A 24,523-nucleotide genomic window follows, 5' to 3' on the forward strand; every position below is an offset into this window, starting at 1 on the left:
CACCTTAAACATTCACTTCCTCCACCACCAGCGTACCGTGGTTGTAGTGTGTACCATCTACAAGATACACTGCAGCAACTCGCCAAGGCTTCTTTGGTAGCACCTCCCAAATCCGTGACCTCTACCTCCTAGAAGGACAAGGGCAGCAGGCGCATGGGAACACCACCACCTTCAAGATCCCCTCCAAGTCACACACCATCCTGACTTAGAATTATATCGCTGATCCTTCATCATTGCTGGGCAAAACCCTTGAACTCCCTCCCTAACAGTACTGTGGGAGCACCTTCACCACACAGACTGCAGCGGTTCAAGAAGGCGGCTCACCACCACCTTCTCGAGGGCAATTAGGGATGGGCAATAAATGCTGGCCTTGCAAGCGACATCCACATCCCATAAACGAATAAAAAAAACTTCAGTGAACGATAATAAAATCAGGAATTACTGTACTGTTGCTGAGGTGAAATTCTACATTCTGAACAATAACAAAACATACAAAGCAGCAGAGCTAGGAAACCTCAGTGGAATAGTATTCAAACCCAGAATGACATGCCAGCTTAAGCAACTTTGACCACATAACATATCAGAACAAAACATAAGACTTCCAATTCAAATCTTTACTTTCAAAAACAAATCTTTATTTCCCATAGACTATACGGCTGGGACACTCCTGGAAGGTTGAAATCCTAGCTGGAAGTCAATGTTGGGTGTGAACAATCAGGTCTGCCTATGATGGCCTCCTTGGTAGAGCAAGACTGCTAACACTCAAGGAATAGGCTCGCAGATGAAGAATGAATGAGGTTAAGCATCAAAGGGCAGCCAGCACCCTTGCAACTATATTACAGTGCGAGTCAACACTTTGAAGACAGCAGGAGAGAAAATGAGGGGAAAATTGGACAGCACAGAATATTTACATGAGTTTGCAAACTGTTTCAGTTTTTGCTGGTAATAAGTGTCAATCTTAATAGATTCCTAATGTTGACATATTCCACTCTTCTTCCTCCACAAAGACAATGACTCACTGTTTGACCCCAGCAGCTTCTGTCCTCCTTGCAGCTGCCGCCTATTTCCTTGCTACTTCTTCATTTGATTGACAATCGCGTCAGCGCAAATAACAAAAATAGGACAAATAAAATTCAAATCTGAAATGGAAGTGACGTACGCACACGCGGCGCCACCATTGGTTGATTTCAATAGTTGCGGGATAATTGAACTGAAGGGATAACGGTTGTTGTTGGTGACATATGGCAGTGAGAGGATTCAGAGAGTGAGGGGTGAAAGTGGAAGAGCAACTACCCCAATTAGCCTGGGAGAGAGGGAGCAGCGGGGCGCTAGGACAAGTGTGGGGGGACGGGACGAAATGGCGAGAGGAGACCGGATGACTGAGCGTTCAAGCCAGGGGATCTGTGCTCAGCGACCAGCGGCCGCCGTCCCTCTCCGTTCTCAGCAAGCGGGGACCTGGGCTCAGTGGCAGCTGCCGCCGTCATCGCAGAGGCATTCGGGGTGGGGGGAACAGAGATCCAAGTTGGGGTTGTAGCCACCAGTTTGCTCAGCTCAATCCCACACCTTTACGTGAAGGTATATTTTCCATTTTTTTTTTTAAATCAGATTTTTTTTAAATCCCAGAGATTATTTATGGTGGACCCCATGAAGCCATCTCGGGGCCGCCGACCCCCGGATGAGAATCCCTGCTTTAGAGGATAGGTTAGATGCGGGATCTGCACATGGTGAGACACCGGGCACAAATGGGCTGAAGGCTGGGCAGGGTGCAAGCTCTCCGGAGGGCGAGGTCACACACGAGTTCTGCTGCAGAGGACTCAGGTGAAGACATGGTTGCAAGGTGACCAGGGTTGTGAACTAAATATTCCAGGGTAATCGACTTATCGAAAAGACAGACAGACTAGAACAGCAGCGGGGAAGGTAACCCTGATAATTATGGATGACATAAGAGCAGTAGTGAGAAAGGATCTTGGCTCAGAAGATCAGGAAGTAGAATCAGTATGGATTAAGATAAGAAATAACAAGGGACAAAAAACCGAGGTGGGTTAGTTTATATGCCCCCTAACAGTAGCTATACCATTGGACAGAGTATTAATCAAGAAATAATAGGAGCTTCTAACAAAGGTAATACAATAATCGTGGGGAACTTTCATCTGCATATAGATTGGGCAAATCAAATTGGCAAGGGTAGTTTGGAGAACAAGTTCATAGAATGTATTTGAGACAGTTTCCTAGAACAATAAGTCATGGAACCAAAAATAAAAACAGAAAATGCTGGAAATACTCAGCAGGTCAGGCAGCATCTATGGGGAGAGAAACAGACTTAACGTTTCAGGTCGATGACCCTTCGTCAGAACTGGAAAAAGCTGGAGATGTAACAGATTTTAAGCAAGTGTAGGGGCAGGGAAAGGGGGAGGGGAGGAAAGAACAAAAGGGAAGGTCTGTGATAGGATGGAAGGCAGGAGAGATTAAGAGACATTAAGAGAGATTAAGAGATGGTGCAAGGCAAAAGGAGATGGTAATGGGACAAGTTAAGAAACAAAAGATGGCTCTAGAGAAGTGTAAATGGCACTGGCAGAATGAAAGACAGCTGTCATATGGGAGAAAGAAAATAAATAAATAAAATAGATGGAAAAAAAAGGATAGGAGCAGAGGTTATGCTTTGAAATTGTTGAACTTTATGTTGAGTCCAGAAGGCTGTAAAGTGCCTAATTGAAAGATGAGGTGCTGTTCCTTGAGCTTACATTGAGCTTTATTGGAACAGTGTAAGAGGCCGAGGACAGTGAGGTCTGAGTGGGAGTGGAGTGGAGAATTAAAGTGACTAGCGACCTGAAGCTCGGGGTCACCCTTACGAACTGACCGTAAGTCATGGAACCAACCAGGGAACAGGCTATTTTAGATCTTGTTTTGTGTAATGAGACAGGATTAATTAGTAATCTTATAGTAAAGGATCCTCTTGGAAAGAGTGATCATAAATATGATTGAGTTTGAAAGTGAAATTCTATGAGAAATTCTAAATCTGACACTACAGTCTTAAACTTAAACAAAGCCAATTATGTAGGTATGAGGGGCAAGTTGGCTAAGGTAGATTGGGAAATTAGATTAAAAGGAATGATCGTAGATAAGCAGTGGCAATCATTTAAAGAAATATTCCAAAATTCTCAACGAATATACATTCGATTGAGAAATAAAAACTCCACGGGAAAAGTGAGCCATCTGTGGCTAACTAAAGAAGTTAAGGATAGTATTAGATTAAAAGAAGAGGCTTATAATGTTGCAAAGAATACTAGTAAGCCTGAGGATTGAGAGAGCTTTATAAACCAGCAAAGGATGACCGAAAAATTGATGAAAAGGGTGAAAATAGAATATGAGAGTAAATTAGCAAGAAATATAAAAACAGATTGTAAGAGCTTCTACAAGTAAGTAAAAAGGAAGAGAGTAGCAAAAGTAAGCGTTGGTCCCTTAGAGGCTGAAACAGAATAAATTATATTGGGGAACAAGGAAATGGCAGAGGCTTTAAACAAATATTTTGTATAGAAACATAGAAGATAGGAGCAGGAGTAGGCCATTCGGCCCCTTGAGCCTGCTCCGCCATTCAATGAGATCATGGCTGATCATCCAAACTCAGTACCCTGTCCCTGCCTTCTCCCCATATCTCTTGATCCCTTTAGCCTTAAGAAATATATCTAACTCCTTCTTGAATATAATTTAATGAATTGGCCTCAACTGCCTTCTGTGGTAGAGAATTCCACAGGTTCACCACACTCAGGGTGAAGAAATTCCTCCTCATCTCTGTCCTAAATGGCTTACCCCTTATCTTTAGACTGTGGCCCCTGGTTCTGGACTCCCCTGCCATTGGGAACATCCTTCCTGCATCTAGTCTGTCTAGTCCTGTTAGAATTTTATAAGTTTCAATGAGATCCCCTCTCATTCTTCTAAACTCCAGCGAGTATAAGCCCAATCGACCCAATCTCTCCTTATACGTCATTCCTGCCATCCTAGGTATCAGCTTGGTGAATCTTCGCTGCACTCCCTCCATGGCAAGAACATCCTTCCTCAGATAAGGCGACCAAAACTGCACACAATACTCAAGGTGTGGTCTCACCAAACCCTGTACAACTGCAGCAAGACATCCTTGCTCCTGTACTCGAATCCTCTCACTATGAAGGCCAACATACCATTTGCCTTCTTAACCGCCTGCTGCACCTACATGCTTACCTTCAGCGACTGGTGCACAAGGACACCCAGGTCTCGTTGCACTTCCCCTTCTCCCAATCTATTGCCATTCAGATAATAATCTGCCTTCTTGTTTTTGCCACCAAAGTGGATAACCTCGCATTTATCCACATTATACTGCATTTGCCATGCATCTGCCCAATCACCCAACCTGTCCAAATCATACTGGATGTCCAATCACCCAACCTGTCCAAATCGTATCTGTCTTCACGGTAGAAGACACAAAAAGTATACCAAAAACAGCGGGGAACCAAGGGGCTAATGAGAGCAAGGAACTTAAAGTAATTAATATCAGTAGAGAAAAAGTACTCGAGAAACTAATGAGACTAAAAGCCGACAAATCCCCTGGACCTAATGGCCTACATCCTAGGGTTCTAAAAGGGATGGCTGCAGAGATAGTGGATGCTTTGGTTGTGATCTTCCAAAATTCCCTAGATTCAGGAAAGGTCCCAGCTGATTGGAAGATAGCAAATGTAACCCTGCTATTCAAGAAAGGAGGGAGAAAACAGAGAATTAAAGGCCAGTTAGCCTGACATCAGTCATCGGGAACATGTTGGAATCCATTATTAAGGAAGTGTTAACAGGGTACTTAGAAAATCATAATCTGATTAGGCAGAGTCAACATGGTTTTATGAAAGGTAGATTGTGTTTGACAAATTTATTAGCGTTTTTTGAGGATGTAACTAGCAGGGTAGATAAAGGGGAACCAGTGGATGTAGTATATTTGGATTTCCAAAAGGCATTCGATAAGTTGCCACATAAAAGGTTGTTAAGCAAGCTAAGGGCACATGGTGTTGGGGGTAAGGTATTAGCATGGATGAAGGATTGGTAAACAGACAGAAAACAGAGAGTAGGGATAAACGGGTAATTTTCAGATTGGCAGGCTGTAACTAGTGAGGTGCCGCAAGGATCAGTGCTTAGGCCTTAGCTATTTACAATCTATATTAATGAGTGCAATGTATCCAAGTTTGCTGATGATACAAAGTTAGGTGGAAAAGTACGATGTGAGGAGGACGCAAAGAGCCTGCAAAGTGATATAGACAGGTTAAGTGAGTGGGCAAGTAAGGTGGCAGATGGAGTATAATGTGGGGAAATGTGAAGTTATTCACTTTAGTAGGAAGAATAGAAAAACAGAATATTTTTTAAATGGTGAGAAACTATCAGATGTTGGTGTTCAGAAAGATTTAGGTGTCCTCATACAGGAAACACAGTTACCATGCAGATACAGCAAGCAATTGGGAAGACAAATGGCACATTGGCCTTTATTGCAAGTGAAGTCTTGCTACAATTGTACAGGGCTCTGGTCAGAACACACCTGGAGTATTGTACACAGTTTTGGTCTCCTTATTTAAGGAATGATATACTTGCCTTAGAGGCGGTGCAACAAAGGTTCACTAGATTGATTCCTGGGATGAGAGGGTTGTTTTATGAGGAGAGATTGAGTAGATTGGGCCTATATTCCCTGGAGTTTAGAAGAATGAGAGGTGATCTCATTGAAACATATAAGATTCTGCAGGGGATTGACAGGGTAGACGCTGATTGTTTATCCTGGCTGGAGAGTCTAGAACTAGGGCGCATAGTCTCAGGATAATGGGCTGGCCTTTTAAGACTGAGAGGAGGAGGAATTTCTTCACTGAGAGGATTGTGAATCTTTGAAATTCTCTGCCCCAAAGTGCTGTGGATGCTCAGTTGTTGACGATATTCAAGGCTGAGATAGATAGATTTTTGGACTCCAGAGGAATTAAGGGATATGGAGATGGGGCAGGAAAGTGGAGTTGAGGTCTAAGGTCAGCCATGATCTTACTGAATGGTGCAGCAGGCTCGAGGGGCTGTATGGCCTACTCCTGCTCCCAACTCTTATGTTCTTATAAGGGCTGTGCCCTCATGATGGCAAGGTTGTGCAGCATGCAGCAGACCATGACGAATCTTGAGACGTGCTCTGGCGAGTACTGCAGGGCTCCTCTAGAGCTGTCCAGACAGCGGAAGCGTTGTTTAAGCACCCCAATGGTCAGACTCCATGTGGCAACATGGCTTTTTTATATGCATGCAGCTCACGTGTGCTTGGGTTGCGCACCAGAATCATGAGCCAGGTGGTCAGTGGATAGCCCTTGTCGCCCAGTAGCCACCCTTTGGTCTGTTGTGATGGCTCAAATGCAGATGGTACAGCTGACCACCGCAGAAGGAAGGCATCATGACTGCTGCCAGAATACTGGGCATTGACATGCATGAGACGCTGAGTATAGTCGCATATCAGCTGGACGTCGAGGGAGTGAAATCCCTTCCGGTTGTGTTACATTTCCAAATTCACATGCAGCGTCCACAAAGCAGCGTGTGTGCTGTCAGTGGCACCCTGCACCATGAGGAAGCCTGCTATCCTGGTGAAGCTGCATGCTTACTCCGCCTGCTTCTCTCTGGCAAGAGAGAATGAAATGTATTCACATCTCTTTGCATACGGAGCCTCAGTGACCTCCCTTATGCAACAGTGCACGGCAAACTGGGAGAAGCCCGACGCATAAAAATTCATGGCCACGCTCAGCTTCACAGCCACTGGCAATGCCGTCCTCACCCTGCTCGGAGGTTGCAGGTCTGCCTTCAACAGGTGGCAGATTTCAGTGAGCAGCTCTTTAGTGAAGCAGAGATGTCGCATACACTGTTCCTTGCTGTGATTGAGGTAGGAGAATTGCTCCCTGAAGACCCTGGGTGGATATGGCCTTCTGCTGAGAGCCCTTCTCCACCTTCTCCTCCTGCCTCTTCGAGCAGGTTGTCCTCCACTGTGTCGTCTCTGTTCATTCTCCTGATCATGCTGCAGGCCAAGGGGGATACAAACTATTGCCCCCATATCTGGGAGCAACTGGTCTGAGCAGAAGCCTTGAAGTAATCTGCACACCACTCCCTGGAGACTTCAGCCACTTCAAATAAGATAACAAACCACCAAACATTTCTATAAACTCACCAAGAGTCAGTAGAAATCAATCAACAACTAATCTGAAAGCAGTTGATGATCCCTTTAAATAGTGCTGGTGGGGGATCCTTCCTGCTGCTGAACGCATTTTTAGCTGTGCGTCTTTGAGAGGGCGTTAGCTGGAGCGTTGAGGTCGAAAATGGCAGCGCTGTCGTCAAATCACCATTTCACGCTGACTGACATCACGATCTGCCTATTCTGTATGCTTTTGACGCACATTCCCAGCGCCCGCGGTAATGATCTCACCAAAATGGCGTTCAGCGAGGCCCACACCAGAAGCGTGCACATGCATAGCGGACGCCATTTTGGACCCAAAACAGCATCCATAGCACCGAAAAACCGGGCACAATGGAGCCGAATTTCACGACTACAATTGACATTTTTATTTGTGAATATTGCAATGGGAGATAAACCAAAGAGAGAAACTGTTGCAATGTAGAGACTGCAGACATAGCATGTCAATAAGAGTTGTTATTTTTATTAAGTGTGCAAACAACATCAAGGGTTCTTTGTTCAATAAATGCCATAACAAATTGTAATGGGAGCTGTTGTTAAACAATTCATTTTATGTGTGCGGCAATGTTCCCTCTATTTTTTTCTGCACGGTCCCTTTAAATTTGCTGCGCGGCCGCACGTGCTCAGTATCTCTTCCAGCGGCAGGAGCTGGTGACCGGCCTGCAGGGATCTCGCAGTTGGGTGCATGGCCACACACCTTAGGGGGACCATTGGCATGCGGCCCTCAACAGCTCACCAAAACTTGTTCAGTGGCCCTCAAGCCTAAATAATTGCCCATGCAACTGCATAATCTGCCCTCCCCAAAAATAAACATTTGCATCAAATTAAGATTACCTGTGAGGAAGCGTGGATCAGTTATCCAGTCTGATGGGTAGACAGCATACTTGCTTAGGTATCTGGCCTGCAGATATCCATTATATACGCAAAATATGAAAGCCAATACAAGAGAAATGAAGGGTGTCGCCTTTCCTCCTCTAATTAAAAAAGGGAATATCAGTGACCTGTAATGAACAGAGAATTGTTTAGCACATTTTTTCCAAAAGAAAGTATGGGTGAACGGGACTTGGTGCAAGTTAGAACACGGGCAGCAGAGTTTTGGATGACCTCAAGTTCACGGTGGCTAGAACGTGAGAGGCCGGCCAGCAGTGCGTTGGAATAGTCAGGTTTAGAGGTAACAGAGGCATGGATGGGGGGTTCAGCAGCAGATGAGCTGAGGCAGGGGCAGAGTCGGTGATGTGTAGGAGGTGGAAATAGGCAATCTTCGTGATGGCGCAGATATGTCATTGGAAGCTCATTTTGCGGTCAAATATGACACTGAGGGGTGATTTTGCCAATGGGGAGCTTTTGAAGGCAGGACTCCCACTTGTCGGGTTTCAGTCCCACCTCCATCGACTTCTGGCCAACCCACGCTATTTTCCCTTGGTTGACCTTGTTAAGCCCGCCCAGCGGGGTTAGCAGGCCAATTAAGGGAAAGCCGGTTGCAGAGAACGTCAACGTATGACGTTGTTTGATGAGGTCTTGAATTCAAGACCTCATCAAACCTCTCTTTTGCAGAAATTAGATGGTTGTTGCATTGGAGAATGCAACGGCCATCTGTCATCTCTACCGCGGAGGTGCGAGACTCTCCACATACCCACCGACTGAAGCCTGCAGGAAGAAACAAGGGTAAGTACACTTTTTCTAACACTTTCCACTTACCTCAGATACTCACCTCTCCACACTTGCACCCATCACTCACCTCCACAGCACACTTTTGGACCCGGCAGACCCACTACTCGCCTCGTTGACCTGGCGGGTTTCGGAGCCTTCGGGAAGCCCGCACTTGTGAGGGCAAAAAGGGGATAATCCTATTTTCTGCCTGTTAACTATCTGTTAACAGGAAGTTAAGTGGCTTTAATCCCTTCCCGTCTCCAAGGAGACAGGACCCGGCGCGGGTCGGCTACCCGCCTCCTGGCAAGATGGCACCTGCCCCCAAATTCTGCCATTTTCCCGGTAGTCCCGCCTCGCCAGGGCTGGCAAAATCACCCGAGGTTGCAAACAGTCTGGTTCAGCCTCAGACAGTTGCCAGGGAGTGGGTGGCGAGGGAACGGAGTTTGTGGCGGGGACCGAAGACAATGGCTTCAGTCTTCCCAATATTTACTTGGAGGAAATTTTTGCTCATCCAGTACTGGATGTTGGACAAGCAGTCTGACAATTTAGAGACAGTGGAGAGGTCGAGAGTGGTGGTGGTGAGGTAGAGCTGGGTATCGTCAGCGTACATATGGAAACTGATGCCATGTTTTCGGATGATGTCGCCGAGGGGCAGCATGTAGATGAGAAATAGGAGGGGGCCAAAGAAAGATCCTTGGGGGACGCCAGAGGTAATGGTGCAGGCGCCAGAAGAGAAGCCATTGCAGGTGATTCTCTGGCTACGATTAGATAGATTAGAACAGAACCAGGTGAGTGCAGTCCCAGCTAGCTGGAGGATGGTGGGAGTCGTTGGAGGAGGATGGTGTGGACAACCGTGTCAAAGGCTGCAGACAGGTCGAGAAGGATGCAGAGAGATAACTTACCTTTGTCACAGTCACATAGGATGTCATTTGTGACTTTGTTAAGAGCCGTTTCAGTACTGCGGCAGGAGCAGAAACCTGATTAGAGAGATTCAAACATGGAGTTCCGGGAAAGATGGGCATGGATTTGGGAGGCGACAACACGTTCACGGACTTTGGAGAGGAAAAGGAGGTTGGAGATGGGGTGGTAGTTTGAAAGGACAGAGGGGGTCAAGGGTTAACAATATCAGCTAACATGGGAGCCAGGAAGGGAAGTTGGGTGGTGTGGTGTATGTGCCTTTAATAGCCCCTGTGTACTGTAATGCCGGTAGTGGCCACTCGGGCTATATAAGCCTGTATAGTGTCTTGTATCTTTTAGTTCACCTCCAGACTTTGTTCAGTAAACACCTGTTAAACCAACTCCTGCATTCCGTGTCTCCATTAACACACGGATACAACAGGTGGTCAGCAGTATCCTGGGAATAGAGTCCAGCGAGTAGGAAGTGGGTCTCATGAACAAGATGAGCTCAGAGAGGGAAGGTGGGGAGATCAGAGAGAAACTGGAGAAAGATTCGAGTTCAGGGTGAGAGCAGGGGGGAACCTTAGAGGAAGTTTGTCCCGGTGGGCTAGGGGAAGGAAGGGAAGTGGCAGAGGCAGCTGATCAGATGGTCTCAATCTTACTGACAAAGAAGTCCATGAGCTCCTCATTCTTCTTGTCGGAGGTGAGGGTGGAGGAGACAGGGGAGAGGGGTTTAAGAAGACAGTTTGCAGTAGCGAAAAGAAGCCAAGGGTTATCTTTGCATTCCAGAATGATCCTGGATTAGTGAGCAATTTTGGCAGACGAGAGCGGGACCCGATAATTCTTTATGTGGTCCAGCCAGATCTGGTGGTGAATGGCTAAACCAGTTATCCGCCATATCCATTCAAGTCTGCGTCCCTTGGACTTAAGGGAGCAGAGATGAGGGCTGTACTGGGGTAACGGCCAGAATGAGAGAGAGTAATTGTTTTAATAGGGACTAGGGCATCAAAGATGGTGGTGAGGATGTGGTTGAGCAGATCAGTAGCTGCAGAAATGTCATGGTGAAAGGAGGGCCAAAGGCTGGACAGTTGGGATTTTGAACGTGCAGCTGTAAGAGAGTTGGGGGAGAGTTTTTTCCAGGGCGGACACAGAAGGAAGTAGGATTGGGAGGGGAAAGGGGGATGTGGGTAGAGAATGATACCGTACAAGGAAATGATCAGAGATGGCCTTATCTGAGATTGACATGATGGGAGTAGCGAGGCCACGTGAGATGGCAATGTCAAGGGGGTGGCTGTGGATATGGGTTGGGGAGTTTACATGGAGGGAGAGATTAAGGGAGGATAGGAGGGCAGTGAACTGTGGAGAGAGAGCATGAGGAATTGAGATGGAGAATTGAGACCAAGGGACTGGCAATCTGGTAGTGAAGTGAAAAAACCATATTTAAGCATGTGCTGCTCCATCAGAACCCCCACTATGGAACTGCTAGTTCATGCACTTCATAAATGCATCTGCAAGAATCCTGTGAATAAGGTGAACTGAGCTAAATTGGAGGTACTGACCTTTAACAGGAACTTTACCAGTATGGATTCTGAAGGGGACTTATTTGCATAGTAACCAGGAAAGATGTAGTAACTAAGGGTTGTAACTGCAGTAGGGACCGATGTAGCTTCCACTGATTGGCCCTGCTATTTACAAGAGGCGGGGAGGAAGCGCGGTACCATGGAGGAAACCCGGCAGAGGGGGATCGCCCACACCACATGGACTGCACCGGTTTAAGGTGGCGGCTCACCACCACCTTCTCAAGGACAATTAGGGATGGGCAATAAATGCTGGCCTTGCCAGCGACGCCCACATCCCAGGAACATATTTTTAAAAACTAGGCTGGGAGGGAGGGGGGATTAATACGAAGATCACTATCTTACCAATACACCTATCTATAATATACCAAAAATCTTGCATTTGCACATACTTCCTGTCTGTGCCACTTGACATCCTTTTGTCACATTTTTGTCACACACTTTATGTCATCTTGGAATTACATAGGGTGTACAGCACAGAAACAGGTCATTCACCCTAACTGGTCCATGCTGGTGTTTATGCTCTACTTGAGCCTCCTCCCACCCCTCTTCATCTAACCCTATCAGCATAATCTTCTATGCCTTTCTTCCTCATATGTTTATCTAGTTTCCCCTTAAATGCGTTTATGCTATTTGCCTCAACTGCTCCTTGTGGTAACAGGTTCCACATTCTAAACACTCTCTAAGTAAAGAAGTTCCTCCTGAATTTGCTTTTGGGTTTATTAGTGACAATCTTACATTCATGGCCCCTAGTTTTGGGCTCCCCACAAATGGAAACATTTTCTCTACACCTACCCTATCAAAACTTTTCATAATCTTAACAACCTCTATCAGGACACCCCTCAGCCTTCTCTTTTCTAGAGGAAGGAGCCCCAGCCTGTTCTGTCTTTGCTGATAGGTAGAACTTCTCAGTTCTGGTGTCATTCTTGTAACTCTTACTTGCACCTTCTCCAGTGCCTCTAAATCCCTTTTAGAATATGGAGACCAGCACTGTGCACAGTGCTCCAAGTGTGGCCTAACCAAGGTTCAATACAAGTTTAACAGAACTTCTCGGCTTTTCAATTCTAGCCATCTAGAAATTAACTTCAGTGCTTGGTTTGCTTTTTTTTTTTTTTTTAAATGGCCTTATTAACCCGTGTCGCTACTTTTAATGATTTTTGTATCTGTACCCTAGATCCCTTTGCTTCTTTATCCCTATTAGACTCTATTTTCCAAGGAGTATGTGGCTTCCTTATTCTTCCTAACAAAATGCACCACCTCACACTTATCTATATTGAAATTAATTTGCCAATTACACACCCATTCTGAAAGTTTATTAATGTCTTCATGTCCTCCTCTGTATTGACTATACCTCCCAAGTTGGTGGTGTTCGCAAATTTTAAAATTGTACTTCTGATCCCAAAGTCCGAATCGTTTACGTAAATGGTGAACAGCAGTGGTCCCAGCACCGATCATTGTGGAACATCACTTCCACCTTTTGCCAGTCTGAGTAGCTATCCTTAACCCCGTCTCTCTGTTTTGTAGCCAGTCAGCTATCCATTCTGCTACTTGAACCCTAACTCCACATGCTCTGACCTTAGTCATGAGTCTACTATGCGGTACCTTATTGAAGGCCTTTTAAAAATCCAAATATATTACATCAACTACATTACCCTTGTCTACACTTTCTGTTACTTCTTCAAACAATTCAATAAGGTTGGTCAAGCATGATCTTCCCTTTTGACATCCGTGCTGACTATTCTTTACTATATTTTCAGTTTAAAGATGTTTTTCTATTTTATCTTTGTGGAAAGACTCCATTATCTGTCCTACCACTGACATTGAGCTAACTGGTCTTTAGTTTCCTGGACTTGTTCTATCTCCCTTTTTAAATATAGGAATAACATTAGCTGTCCACCAATCCTCTGGCATTATTCCCTTTTCGAAAGATATATATGTAATAGTGCCTCTGCTATCTCTTTCCTAGCTTCTTTTAATATGCAAGGATGCAAACCAATCAGATCAGGGGTTTAATCCTCTCTAAGTTTTGTTAGTTTATCAATTATCTTTCCCCTTTCTATCTTAAATGTCTTAATATCTTTTTTGATCTTTTTCCTAGCCCAGCTTGTTTGCCTCAGTAATTACCAGGGAGACTAAGTAATTATTCAATATTTCTGCCATTTCACTGTCTTTTTCCCCTATTGTAAATTCCTAGGTTTACCCTTATTATGGGTTTTGCATATGTATACTTATGACACTGTAACTACACTATCTGGTTTCTTGGTGGCTTTGTGCCCAGTTTATGAACATCTCTCAAAATAAATTCTGAACTATTTTGTTTTATCTGTAGGTAAGTTTTTGTTTCAAGTTTTAGGTTTATCATCTCTATTTTTTTCTATTTAATGGAATGTTTCAGCCTGCTCACTTCCTTTTGAACGTAAATTGGTTATTTCCCCAGATGCTTCTTTCAGCTTGCCTCTCTCAAATATTAGTGTTCATATTGTCTGCACACTCATGACATTCTCAAAATGGATTCACCGACAAGACTGCCACAGGAAATTATGTAATATAATGTTATGAGATGTTTTCACTTCAGATTAATTTGATTATAGTCATCCATCTTTCATGGCCTAATGTGAAGGAACCCTGTGACCATGATTGCCATGTGACAAAACAACAGATGTCATCGCCATTCCCTGGCCACAGCCAGCTGATCATATGCTATGAATTATAGCCCCACTAAACAAGCGAAAATGGACAAAATGGCTCAGATAAATAATACCCACATTTTATTCATTCACAGAATGTGGGCATCGCTGGCAAGGCCAGCATTTATTGCCCATCTCTACTTGCCCTCGAGAAGTTGGTGGTGAGCTGCCTTCTTGAACTGCTGCAGTTCATGAGGCGAAGGTACTCCCATCGTGTTAAAGGCTTTGGGGAGTCAGGAGGGGAGACACTCGCTGCAGAATACCCAGCCTCTGACCTGCTCTTGTAGCCATAGTATTTATGTGACTGGTCCAATTAAGTTTCTAGTCAATGGTGACCCCCCCCCAGGATGTTGATGGTGGGGGAGTCGGCAATGGTAATGCCGTTGAATGTCAAGGGGAGGTAGCTAAACTCTCTCTTGTTGGAGATAGTCATTGGCTGGCACTTGTGTGGCGCAAATGTTACTTGCCACTTATCAGCTCAAGCCTGAACACCATCCAGGTCTTGCTGCATGCGGGCATGGACTGCTTCATTATCTGAGGAGTTGTGAATGGCGCTGAACACTGCAGTCATCAACGAACATCCCCATTTCTGACCTTATGTTGGAGAGAAGATCATTGATAAAGCAGCTGAAGATGGTTGGGCCTAGGACACTGCCCTGAGGAACTCCTGCAGTGATGTCCTGAGGCTGTGATGACTGACCTTCAACCACCACAACCATCTTCCTTTGTGCTAGGTATGACTCCAGCCAATGGAGATTTTTCCTCCTGATTCCCATTGACTTCAGTTTTACTAGGGCTCCTTGATGCCACACTCGGTCAAATGCTGCCTTGATGTCAAGAGCAGTTACTCTCAGCTCACTTCTGGAATTCAGCTCTTTTGTCCATGTTTGGACCAAGGCTGTAATGAGGTCAGGAGCCGAGTGGTCTTGACGGAACCCAAACTGGGCATCAGTGAGCAGGTTATTGGTAAGTGCCGCTTGATAGCACTGTTGATGACACCTTCCATCACTTTGCTGATGATTGAGAGTAGACTGATGGGGCGGTAATTGGCCGAATTAGATTTTTCCTGCTTTTTGTGGACAGGACATACCTGGGCAGTTTTCCACATTGTCGGATAGATGCCAGTGTTGTAGCTGTACTGGAACAGCTTGGCTAGAGGCACGGCTAGTTCTGGAGCACAAGTCTTCAGCACGATAGCCGGGACGTTGTCGGCCCATAGCCTTTGCTGTATCCAGTGCTCTCAGCCATTTCTTGATATCACGTGGATTGAATTGAATTGGCTGGAGATTGGCTTCTGTGATGGTGAGGACCTCAGGAGTAGGCCAATATGGATCATTCACTCGACACTTCTGCCTTTCGCTTCAGCCTTGTCTTTTGCACTCACCTGCTGAGCTCCACCATCATTGAGGATGGGGATATTCATGGCGCCTCCTCCTCCCGTTAGTTGTATAATGGTCCACCATCGTTCATGACTGGATGTGACAGGACTACAGAGCTTTGATCTGATCCATTGATTGTGGGATCGCTTAGTCCTGTCTCTAGCATGCTGCTTCCTCTTTTTAGCTTGCATATAGACCGGTGTTGCAGCTTCCTCAGGTTGGTACTTCTGGTGCTGCTCCTGGCATGCTCTTCTTCACTCCTTATTGAACCAGGGTTGGTTCTCTGGCTTGATGGTAATGGTAGAGTGAGGGATATGCTGGGCCATGAGGTTACAGATTGAGGTGGAATACAATTCTGCTGTTGCTGATGGCCCACAGCACCATGGATGCCCATTTTTGAGCTGCTACATCTGTTCTGAATCTATCCCATTTAGCACGGTGGTAGTGCCACACAACACAGTGGAGGGTGTCCTCAGTGTGAAGACAGGACTTAGTCTCCACAATAGCTGTGCTGTGGTCACTGCTACCAATACTGTCATGGACAGATGCATCTGTTACAGGTAGATTGATGAGGACGAGGTCAAGTAGGTTTTTCCCTTGTGTTGGTTCTCTCACCACCTGTCGCAGAACTCGGCCAGTAGAGGTGCTACCGAACCATTGAAGTCCTCCACCCAAAGTACATTCTGTGCCCTTGCTACTCTTAGTGCTTCTTCCAAGTGGTGTTCAACTTGGAGGAGTACTGATTCATTAGCTGAGGGAGCGCAGTAGCTGGTAATCAGCAGGAAGTTCCCTTGCTCACTCCTTCGCGACTGTATAGCACTGTGCCACTGGTGGGTCTGTCCTGCCAGTGGAACAGGACATAACCAGGGATGGTGATGGAGGAGTTTGGGACATTGGCTGAAAGGTATGATTCTGTGATTATGACTATGCCAGGCTGTTGCTTGACCAGTCTGTGCGACAGCTCTCCCAATTTTGGCACAAGTCCCCAGATGTTGGTGAGGAGAACTTTGCCAGGTCAACTGGGCTGGATGTGTCGTAGCCGGTGCCAAGGTCGATGCCGGGTGGTTTCATTCTTATTATTCTTATTATGTTTCGTAGTGGTTTGTTACAACGGAGTGGCTTGCTAGGCCATATCAGAGGGCAGTTAAGTGTCAGCCACATTGCTGTGGGTCTGGAGTCACATATAGGCCAGACCAGGTAAGGATGGCAGATTTCCTTCCCTAAAGGACATTATTGAACCAGATGGGTTTTTACGACAATCCGATAGTTTCATGGCTACCATTACTGATACTAGCTCCAGATTTATTCAATTAAATGAATTTAAATTCCCCAGCTGCCATTAGTTCAGGCCTCTGGATTACTAGCCCAGTGACATTACCACTATGCGACCGTTCCCTTCACCACACAGACTGCAACGGTTCAAGAAGGTGACTCACCACCACCTTCTCAAGGGCAATTAATGCTGGCCTTGCCAGCAACGCACACATCCTATAAAAAAACGAATTATAAAAAAGAATGTATGACTTTAAAATTGGGGCTAAATTACCTCTGTACACCCTGGTCCCATTATTCCCCACCCTCTAACTGCCTTTCAACTGAAGACTACATTTGGTCTTCACTCGTCATGTCCAACACCATGGGAGATCGAATAGTGTACATTAAATAATTAAATGGTTGGTAGGATTTTTTAATCATCATTGCATTATACAGTAGAAATGTATTGAGCCTTCAATTCATTGTAACGATGTAACTGATGAAAATGTGTGCTTAGTTTATGAATAATGTCATTTACATTTTGTTTTTCTTATTCTAGTAATTAGAAATGTGACAAATGAAACTTTGCATTTGAAATTTTGCATTGCTTGTTTATTTTGTAACATGTTGAGTAGTCGAGACAGTTGAATTTCTTTTTAATGTATATTTGAGGGAAAACACAAAAGCAAGGACAGCAGAAAAAGGGTTAACTTAAGAGGGAAATCCTGGAGGGACTTTACTATTATTGGAGTAATAAACATATTGCTAGACTTTAAAATTCCTGAATTTAGACACATTATATAAGGAGTTCTGGTAACACTTATATGTTGTTGCAGAGACATTTGGTCAAGAAGGAAGTTAGATTAACCTTTTCTTAAGGTTTAATTCCTCAATATAAAAATCCATCATCTTATTGGAACAAATTTTCTTATTCTATTTCTGTGGGTAAACTTGCTTTATTTAATCTCCCTTTTGATCTGTGAAAGATATCATAATTTGCATTAATTTTGTTCAGAACATTGTATGTTGTACCTTTAGAAGACAGAAGGAACTATAAGACAGAATATCAGTATCTGACTTTCAGTTTGCTGAGAAAATAACTATTTCCCAGCAGCCTGCTTATTCAATGTCTCTGTAAATAAAAGTTATCCCATCTAGGCCACATGTGTACCTAATTGAAATAAAGAAAGAGGGAAATACTAATATACTAAGAAGAAAGGTAATAAAACAACTACTGAAACATAATGCAAATGCCCATCGGAACTATCTGGTTAGTAGTGGAAAGTAGAAGGGCTTTCGTCCCCCTATAATACTAGCTCATCTCAGCCAGAGCAGCAATTGGGCCAATACAGTTGGCCTCAGTGCCACTGGACTAGAAAATAAGAACAAAATTAGCCATTATTGAGTGCCAGTGATGACTGGAAAGTTGAAATCTACAATTCAAGTTTGTCTTTTTGCAATTTAAAGTTTGTTTTGGAATTAAACAAGTATCATAAAATGGCACACATCACCATTTCACATGGCACCTACTGTATATACATATTCAATTACATTTGAGCATGATGCATTCTAGAATTAATTACAAAATGTATTCCATTCCCAAGATCCTCTAAGGATCAGAACTACAAACTAATTGTGACAAAAATGGAGCTAGGTGATCAAAACTAGTCCTCATGTTACTCAAATATCCCTTGCTCTGCTTCTGTTTCCCCCATTGACTTTTGTTTGAAGTCTTTCTGGTCCTTTTCATCTTCTTTAATTGTGCTTTTGATTCTATGATGATTGGCATCCTGTAGTTTGTCTGTGACACCTTCACTCCCTTTTGATATCTGTCCTTTCTGAGTTTTAGTCCCGACATCAAAAAATACTTTTCTTGAACTTTTCCTCCTGGCTGTTCTGTAATCGGTCAACTGAGTTCTGCAATCTTATGTTTTCAGTTTACCTGAACAAGTGTTTAGTTCCTGACTGTCTACTGCTCGTTCTTGATTCCCACAGGATCTGAGAGCCAGTTGTGTTAAAAGTTCTGGTCTCCATATTACAAAAAGGAGATAGAGGCACTGGAGTAGGTGCAACAAAAGATTTACAAGAATGATACCACAACTGAGAGGATATACTTATCAGGAAAGGTTCAACAGGTTGCGGCTCTTTACTCTAGAAAAGAGAAGGGTGAGGGGTGCCCTGATAGATGTCTTTGAGATTATGAAGGGGTTTGATAGGGTAAACGTAGAGAAGATGTTTCCACTTGTGTGGGGAGTCCAAAACTAGGGGCCATAAATATAAAAGCAGAATACTGCGGATGCTAGAAATCTGAACTAAAAACAGAAAATGCTGGAAATACTCAGCAGGTCAAGTCTATTCCCACCCACATCCATGACTCTTCCGACACCCTCCGCCACTTTAAGAGTTTCCTGGCCAGAACCGTCTCCTTTTTACCATTGATGTCCAAACTCTCTACACCTCCATCCCCCACCATAGGAACATAGAAACAGGAGTAGGCCATTCAGCCCCTCGAGCTTGTTCCGCCATTCAATGAGACCATGGCTGATCTGAAATCTGAAATAAAAACAGAAAATGCTGGATATACTCAGCAGGTCAGCCCGCATCTATGGAGAGAGAAATAGAGTTAACCTTTCAGGTCGATGACCTTTCGTCAAAACTGGAAAAGGTTAGAGATGTAACAAGCTTTTAAGCAAGTACAGAGGCAGAAAAAGGGGGAAGGGGAGAAAAGAACACAAGGTCATCGACCTGAAATGTTAACTCTGTTTCCCTCTCCACAGATGCTGCCTGACCGGCTGAGTATTTCCAGCATTTTCTGTTTTTCTTTCAGATTTCCAGCATCTGCAGTATTTTGCTTTTGTAGCAATGAGATTATGATCAGGTAATCTGTTTTAGGTGTTGGTTGAGGGATAAATGTTGGCCAGTATATTCAGAGAACTCCCCTGCTCTTCTTCAGATAGTGCCATGAGATCGTTTACGTTCACCTGAGGAGGCAGACCAGGCCTTGGCTGAACATCTCATCTGAAAGACAGTGCAGCACTAAAATATCAGCCTGGATTATGTGCTCAAGTCTCTGGAGTGGAGCTTGAACCCACAACCTTCTGACTCAAGAGATGAGAGTGCTACCATTGAGCCAAGGCTGACACAAAAGAAAAGAGAAAAGGTTGGGGGAAGGAGAGGGTGGGGGAAGGAGAGGTAGAGGAAATGAAGGAGAGGGAGGTGAATAGAGTGGGGGTGTTTGTAATGTTGGGTGGATTTTGGCCAGTTGCAATGGGGTGCTTGTACTACCCATCCAAAGTCTCTGCCGATAGGACCGAGCCAATTTGAGGTTTGGGTCTCATTTATTTACGACTAGCGAACGGTGAGCACTATGCCAGCACTCATCGGCAGCTTGCCAGCTGTGGAATCTGGCGGGTGTGGTGCGTGTGGAAACAACGATTCTGGCAGATCATTTGCGTAGCAGAACCCAAAGGGGAGCGGTGGCGCGGCACTCATGGTGGGGGGGGGGGGGGGGGGGGGAGGGTGCAGACAGATCTGCAGCGATGTAGAACATTTTTGTGAAGCTCCTCCTGGACCCACATAAATCTGTGACAAAGCTTGTCCTCGCCTTTTTTTGAATGGCTTGCAGCGATCCTTTTAAAGAACGGCCACGTGTGCGGGAAGTGTCGCCCGTTACAGCAGCTCGAGCTCCAGGTTTTGGAGCTTGAGCGGCAGCTGGAGTCACTGCAGTGCATCCGTGAGGCTGAGAACTTCCTGGATAGCACGTTTCAGGAGGTGGTCACCCCGCAGCTTAAGACTGTGCAGGCAGAGAGGGAATAGGTGACCGCCAGACAGAAGAGGAGGACCAGGCAGGTAGGGCAGGAATCCCGAGTGCATCTTGCTCGCTAACCGGTTTTCAGCTCTGAATACTGGTGGGGGCGATGGTTCCTCTGGGGAGTGCAGCCAGAGCCAAGTCCACGGCACCATGGGTGGCTCAGCTGCACAGTTGGGGGGCAGCAGAAGAAGAGTGGAAGATCAATAAGAATAGGGGATTTGATAGTCAGAGGAACAGACAGGCGTTTCTGCGGCAAGAGACATGACTCCAGGATGGTATGTTGCCCCCCCTGGTGCCAGGGTCAAGGATGTCACTGAATGGCTGCAAGACATTCTGAGGGAGGAGGGTGATCAGCCAGAGGTCATGGTCCATGTCTACCAACGACATAGGTAGAAAGAGGGATGAGGTTCTGCAGGCAGATTTTAGGGAGCAAGGAGATTAAAAAGCAGGACCTCAAAGGTAATAATCTCCGGATTACTCCCGGTGCCACGTGCTAGTGAGTGCAGTAACAGGAGGATAGAGCAGATGAACGCATGGCTGGAGTGATGGTGTAGGAGAGAGGGCTTTAGATTCCTGAGGCATTGAGACCGTTTCTGGGGGAGGTGGAACCTGTACAAGCCGGACAGGTTGCACCTCAACAGAGCTGGGACCAATATCCTCGCAGGGAGGGGGCGTTGCTAGTGCTGTTGGGGAGGTTTTAAACTAGCTTGGCAGGGGGATGGGAACTGGAGAGTATTTTCAGACGGGAGAGAAGCAAAGCTGGAAATGGAGGGCAGAAAATTAGTAAGCGAGTTTGGAAGGCAGAGGAAATAAAGGCTAGGAAATAGACAACAAGGCAGTTTGTCAATGCTAAATGATATATATACTTTATGCAAGGAGTCTAGGAAATAAAGGAGATGAGCTAAGGGCACAGATAAACACGTGGGAGTATGATATTATAGTAATTACTGAGACATGGCTGAAAGGGCAGGAATGGCAGCTCAACATTCCTGGTTACAGGGTTTCCAGGAGAGATAGAGAGGGGGATAAAAAAAGGGGGTTGTTGCAGTATTGATTAAAGAGACAATTACAGCTGTGAGGAGGGACGATATGTTAGAAGGATCATCAAATTAGGTCATATAGGTTGAACTAAAGAACAAAAATGGGGCAATCACACTGCCGAGTGTGTACTTTAGACCCCCAAATAGTCCGAGGGAGATAGAAGAGCAAATTTATAGGCAAATTTCTGACAAGTGCAAAAACAATAGGGCAGGAATAGGGGCGGATTTCAATTACCCCAATATTACCTGGGATTCTACCAGTGTAAAAGGTACATTGGGCACAGAATTCCTAAATTGCATTCTGGAGAACTTTTTTAGCCAATACAGGAAACTTTGGTTTATCCGGAGGTTAACTGTCCGGAATGCTCGATCCACCGGCAAAAATCAGGAGCCGTTTCGTTAGTTTTTTTTTCTTTTTGTTGCTTTTTTTTTACCAGTCAGGCTCTGCAAGGTCTCGCTGAAGCTGTTGCTAAGCTACAGAGACACTTGCAAGGTACGGCCGACTGTTTAGAAGCTGTTGCTAAGCAACAGGGTTTATTGCCAGATACGGAGCTCTGTGTGTTTCAACATTAGCGCTGGTTTCTCCGGCAGTTTTGATGGGACGGCAACAGCTCGGTCCCGTCGGTGCCGGATATCAAAGTTTCCTGTACGTAGCAAGCCCAACAAGAGGAGGGGCAGTTCTGGATTTAGTTCTAGGGAATGAAGCTGGGCAGGTGGAAGGAGCATCAGTGGGAGAGCATTTTTGTGGTAGTGATCATAATTCAGTTAGTTTTAGCATAATTATGGATAATGACAAAGAAAAAACAGGAGTAAGGGTACTAAAATTGGGGAAGGCCAATTTTACTAGGTTGAGAAGTGATTTAGCAAAAATGGACTGGAAACAGTTACTTGAAGGTAAATCAGTGTCAGAGCAGTGGGAGACATTCAAGTGGGATACATGGAGTTCAGGGTGAACATGTTCCCACAAAGAAAAAGGGGAGAACTGCCAAATTTAGAGCCCCCTGGATGACAAAGTGCATACAGGGTAAGATAAGGCAAAAAAGGGAAGCCTATATCAGATACCGTGAGCTCAATACTGCAGAAAGCCTAGACGAGTATAGAAAGTGTAGGGGTGAAATTAAGAAGGAATTAGGAAAGCAAAAAGAGGCCATGAAAGAATACTGGCAAGTAGAATCAAAGAAAACCCAAAGATCTTTTATAATTACATAAAGAGCAAGAGGATAACTAAGGAAAGAGTAGGGCCTATCAGGGACCAAAATGGTGATCTATGTGTGGAGGTGGAGGCGGAGGACGTGGGTTAGGTACTTAATGAATACTTTGCAGCTGTATTCACAAAAGAGGGGGACGATGCCGATGTTGAAGTTAACAACAACAACTTGTATTTATATAGCGCCTTTAAAGTAGTAAAACGTCCCAAGGCACTTCACAGGAGTATTAAAAGACAAAAAAAAATGACACCAAGCCACATAAAGAGAAATTAGGGCAGGTGACCAAAAGCTTGGTAGGATTTAACAAGCATCTTAAAAGGAGGAACGAAAGGTAGCGAGGCGGAGAGGTTTAGGGAGGGAGTTCCAGAGCTTAGGGCCTAGGCAACAGTAGACACGGCCACCAATGGTTGAGCGATTATAATCAGGGATGCTCAAGAGGCCAGAATTAGAGGAGCGCAGATATCTTGGGGGGTTGTGGGGTTGAAGGAGATTACAGAGATAGGGAGGGGCAAGGCTATGGAGGGATTTGAAAACAAGGATGAGAATTTTGAAATCAAGGCGTTGCTTAACCGGGAGCCAATGTAGGTCAACAAGCACAGGGGTGATGGGTGAACGGGACTTGGTGTAAGTTAGGACACGGGCAGCCGAGTTTTGGATCACCTCAAGTTTACATAGGGTAGAATGTGGGAGGCCAGCCAGGAGTGCTTTGGAATAATCAAGTCTAGAGGTAACAAAGGCATGGATGAGGGTTTCAGCAGCAGATGAGCTGAGGCAAGGGCGTAGACGGGCAACGTTACAGATGCGGAAATAGGCGGTCTTAGTTATGGTGCGGATATGTGGTTGGAAGCTCATTTCAGGAAGCGCCTGTCTTTAAATAGTGCTCCCCCAGCCCCTTCCCAACTTGAAAATGTTCCCCTCTCCCTGTCGTTCCTAGCGGCAGGTGCTAAGGCAGGGGGCATGACTCACTATCCGGTCTGGGGCACTACCGGGGCGTTGCACGCTTGACTGATGTCACGATCTGCGGGCGCAGGAGATTGTGGCGGTAGTGTTTAGCACTGCCGCAAAACGACTGGTCAATTTCGCCGTGCCCGGGCGCTAGCTGCTTTGCGCCCCGTTAGCCCCATCTTAGTGTGCTAACGGGAGGCGCAAAGCAACCAAATTTTTCCCCCATAGTGTTTTGCCACCCAACTGTTGGCAGAAAAAGTCAATGCTAGTTACACCTGTGAAGTAGAGATACTATTTGCTTACACCTATGAGTTTAAGAAAGAGAGAGACATACAGACAGCTGTCCAAGATAAATAGATTGATGATTTCTACTTCATTTGCATGTTTTGTTATTTTGAAGACTTGTTTCATGTTGTCCCTCTTTGCTCCTGCAGAAATATGTTTAATCACAAACTTTTCTTTCTAACTTAGTTCCCTAAGGCCTGGAATCATCCTAGTCTCTGAACTGTTTTTTAAGCATATATATTATTTTTGAGAGAGGATAACTAAAAATGCATACCATACTCCAGAAATGCCCTCACCACTGGTCTGTATAATGTCAGTATAACTTCTTCTGACTTGTAATCCAATGTCCTTCAGTACCTGATTTGCCTCATTAATATCTGTCTTATTCTGCTTTCAGTGTATAATGAATGATCACTCCCAAATTCTTTCCTTTATAACCTACTCAGAATTTGACCTTTTCCTGTTATCCCACATGAATCTTGAACACTACCATATAGGGGTAAATTTTCATCTTCACTGTCTGGGCAGTAATCTGACAGAATATTGATTTAAATGGAGAGAAACTCGGATGGGTTCTACA

At 45.0% G+C, this 24,523-nt stretch overlaps 1 protein-coding gene across 1 annotated transcript in view; it reads right to left on the minus strand.

Annotated features, from left to right (window-relative positions):
* Positions 1–24,523, minus strand: part of srd5a1 (steroid-5-alpha-reductase, alpha polypeptide 1 (3-oxo-5 alpha-steroid delta 4-dehydrogenase alpha 1)) — a 44,502-nt gene that overhangs the window by 13,670 nt on the left and 6,309 nt on the right. The window contains exon 2 of the mRNA XM_085988711.1: positions 8,045–8,211. Within this exon, the coding sequence (XP_085844837.1) occupies positions 8,045–8,211 (167 nt within the window). The remainder of the gene's footprint in view (positions 1–8,044; positions 8,212–24,523) is intronic.

This window comes from Somniosus microcephalus, chromosome 5 (assembly GCF_052327205.1).
Source record: "Somniosus microcephalus isolate GS21.2 chromosome 5, FLI_Smic_1.0, whole genome shotgun sequence".
NCBI lineage: Eukaryota > Metazoa > Chordata > Chondrichthyes > Squaliformes > Somniosidae > Somniosus > Somniosus microcephalus.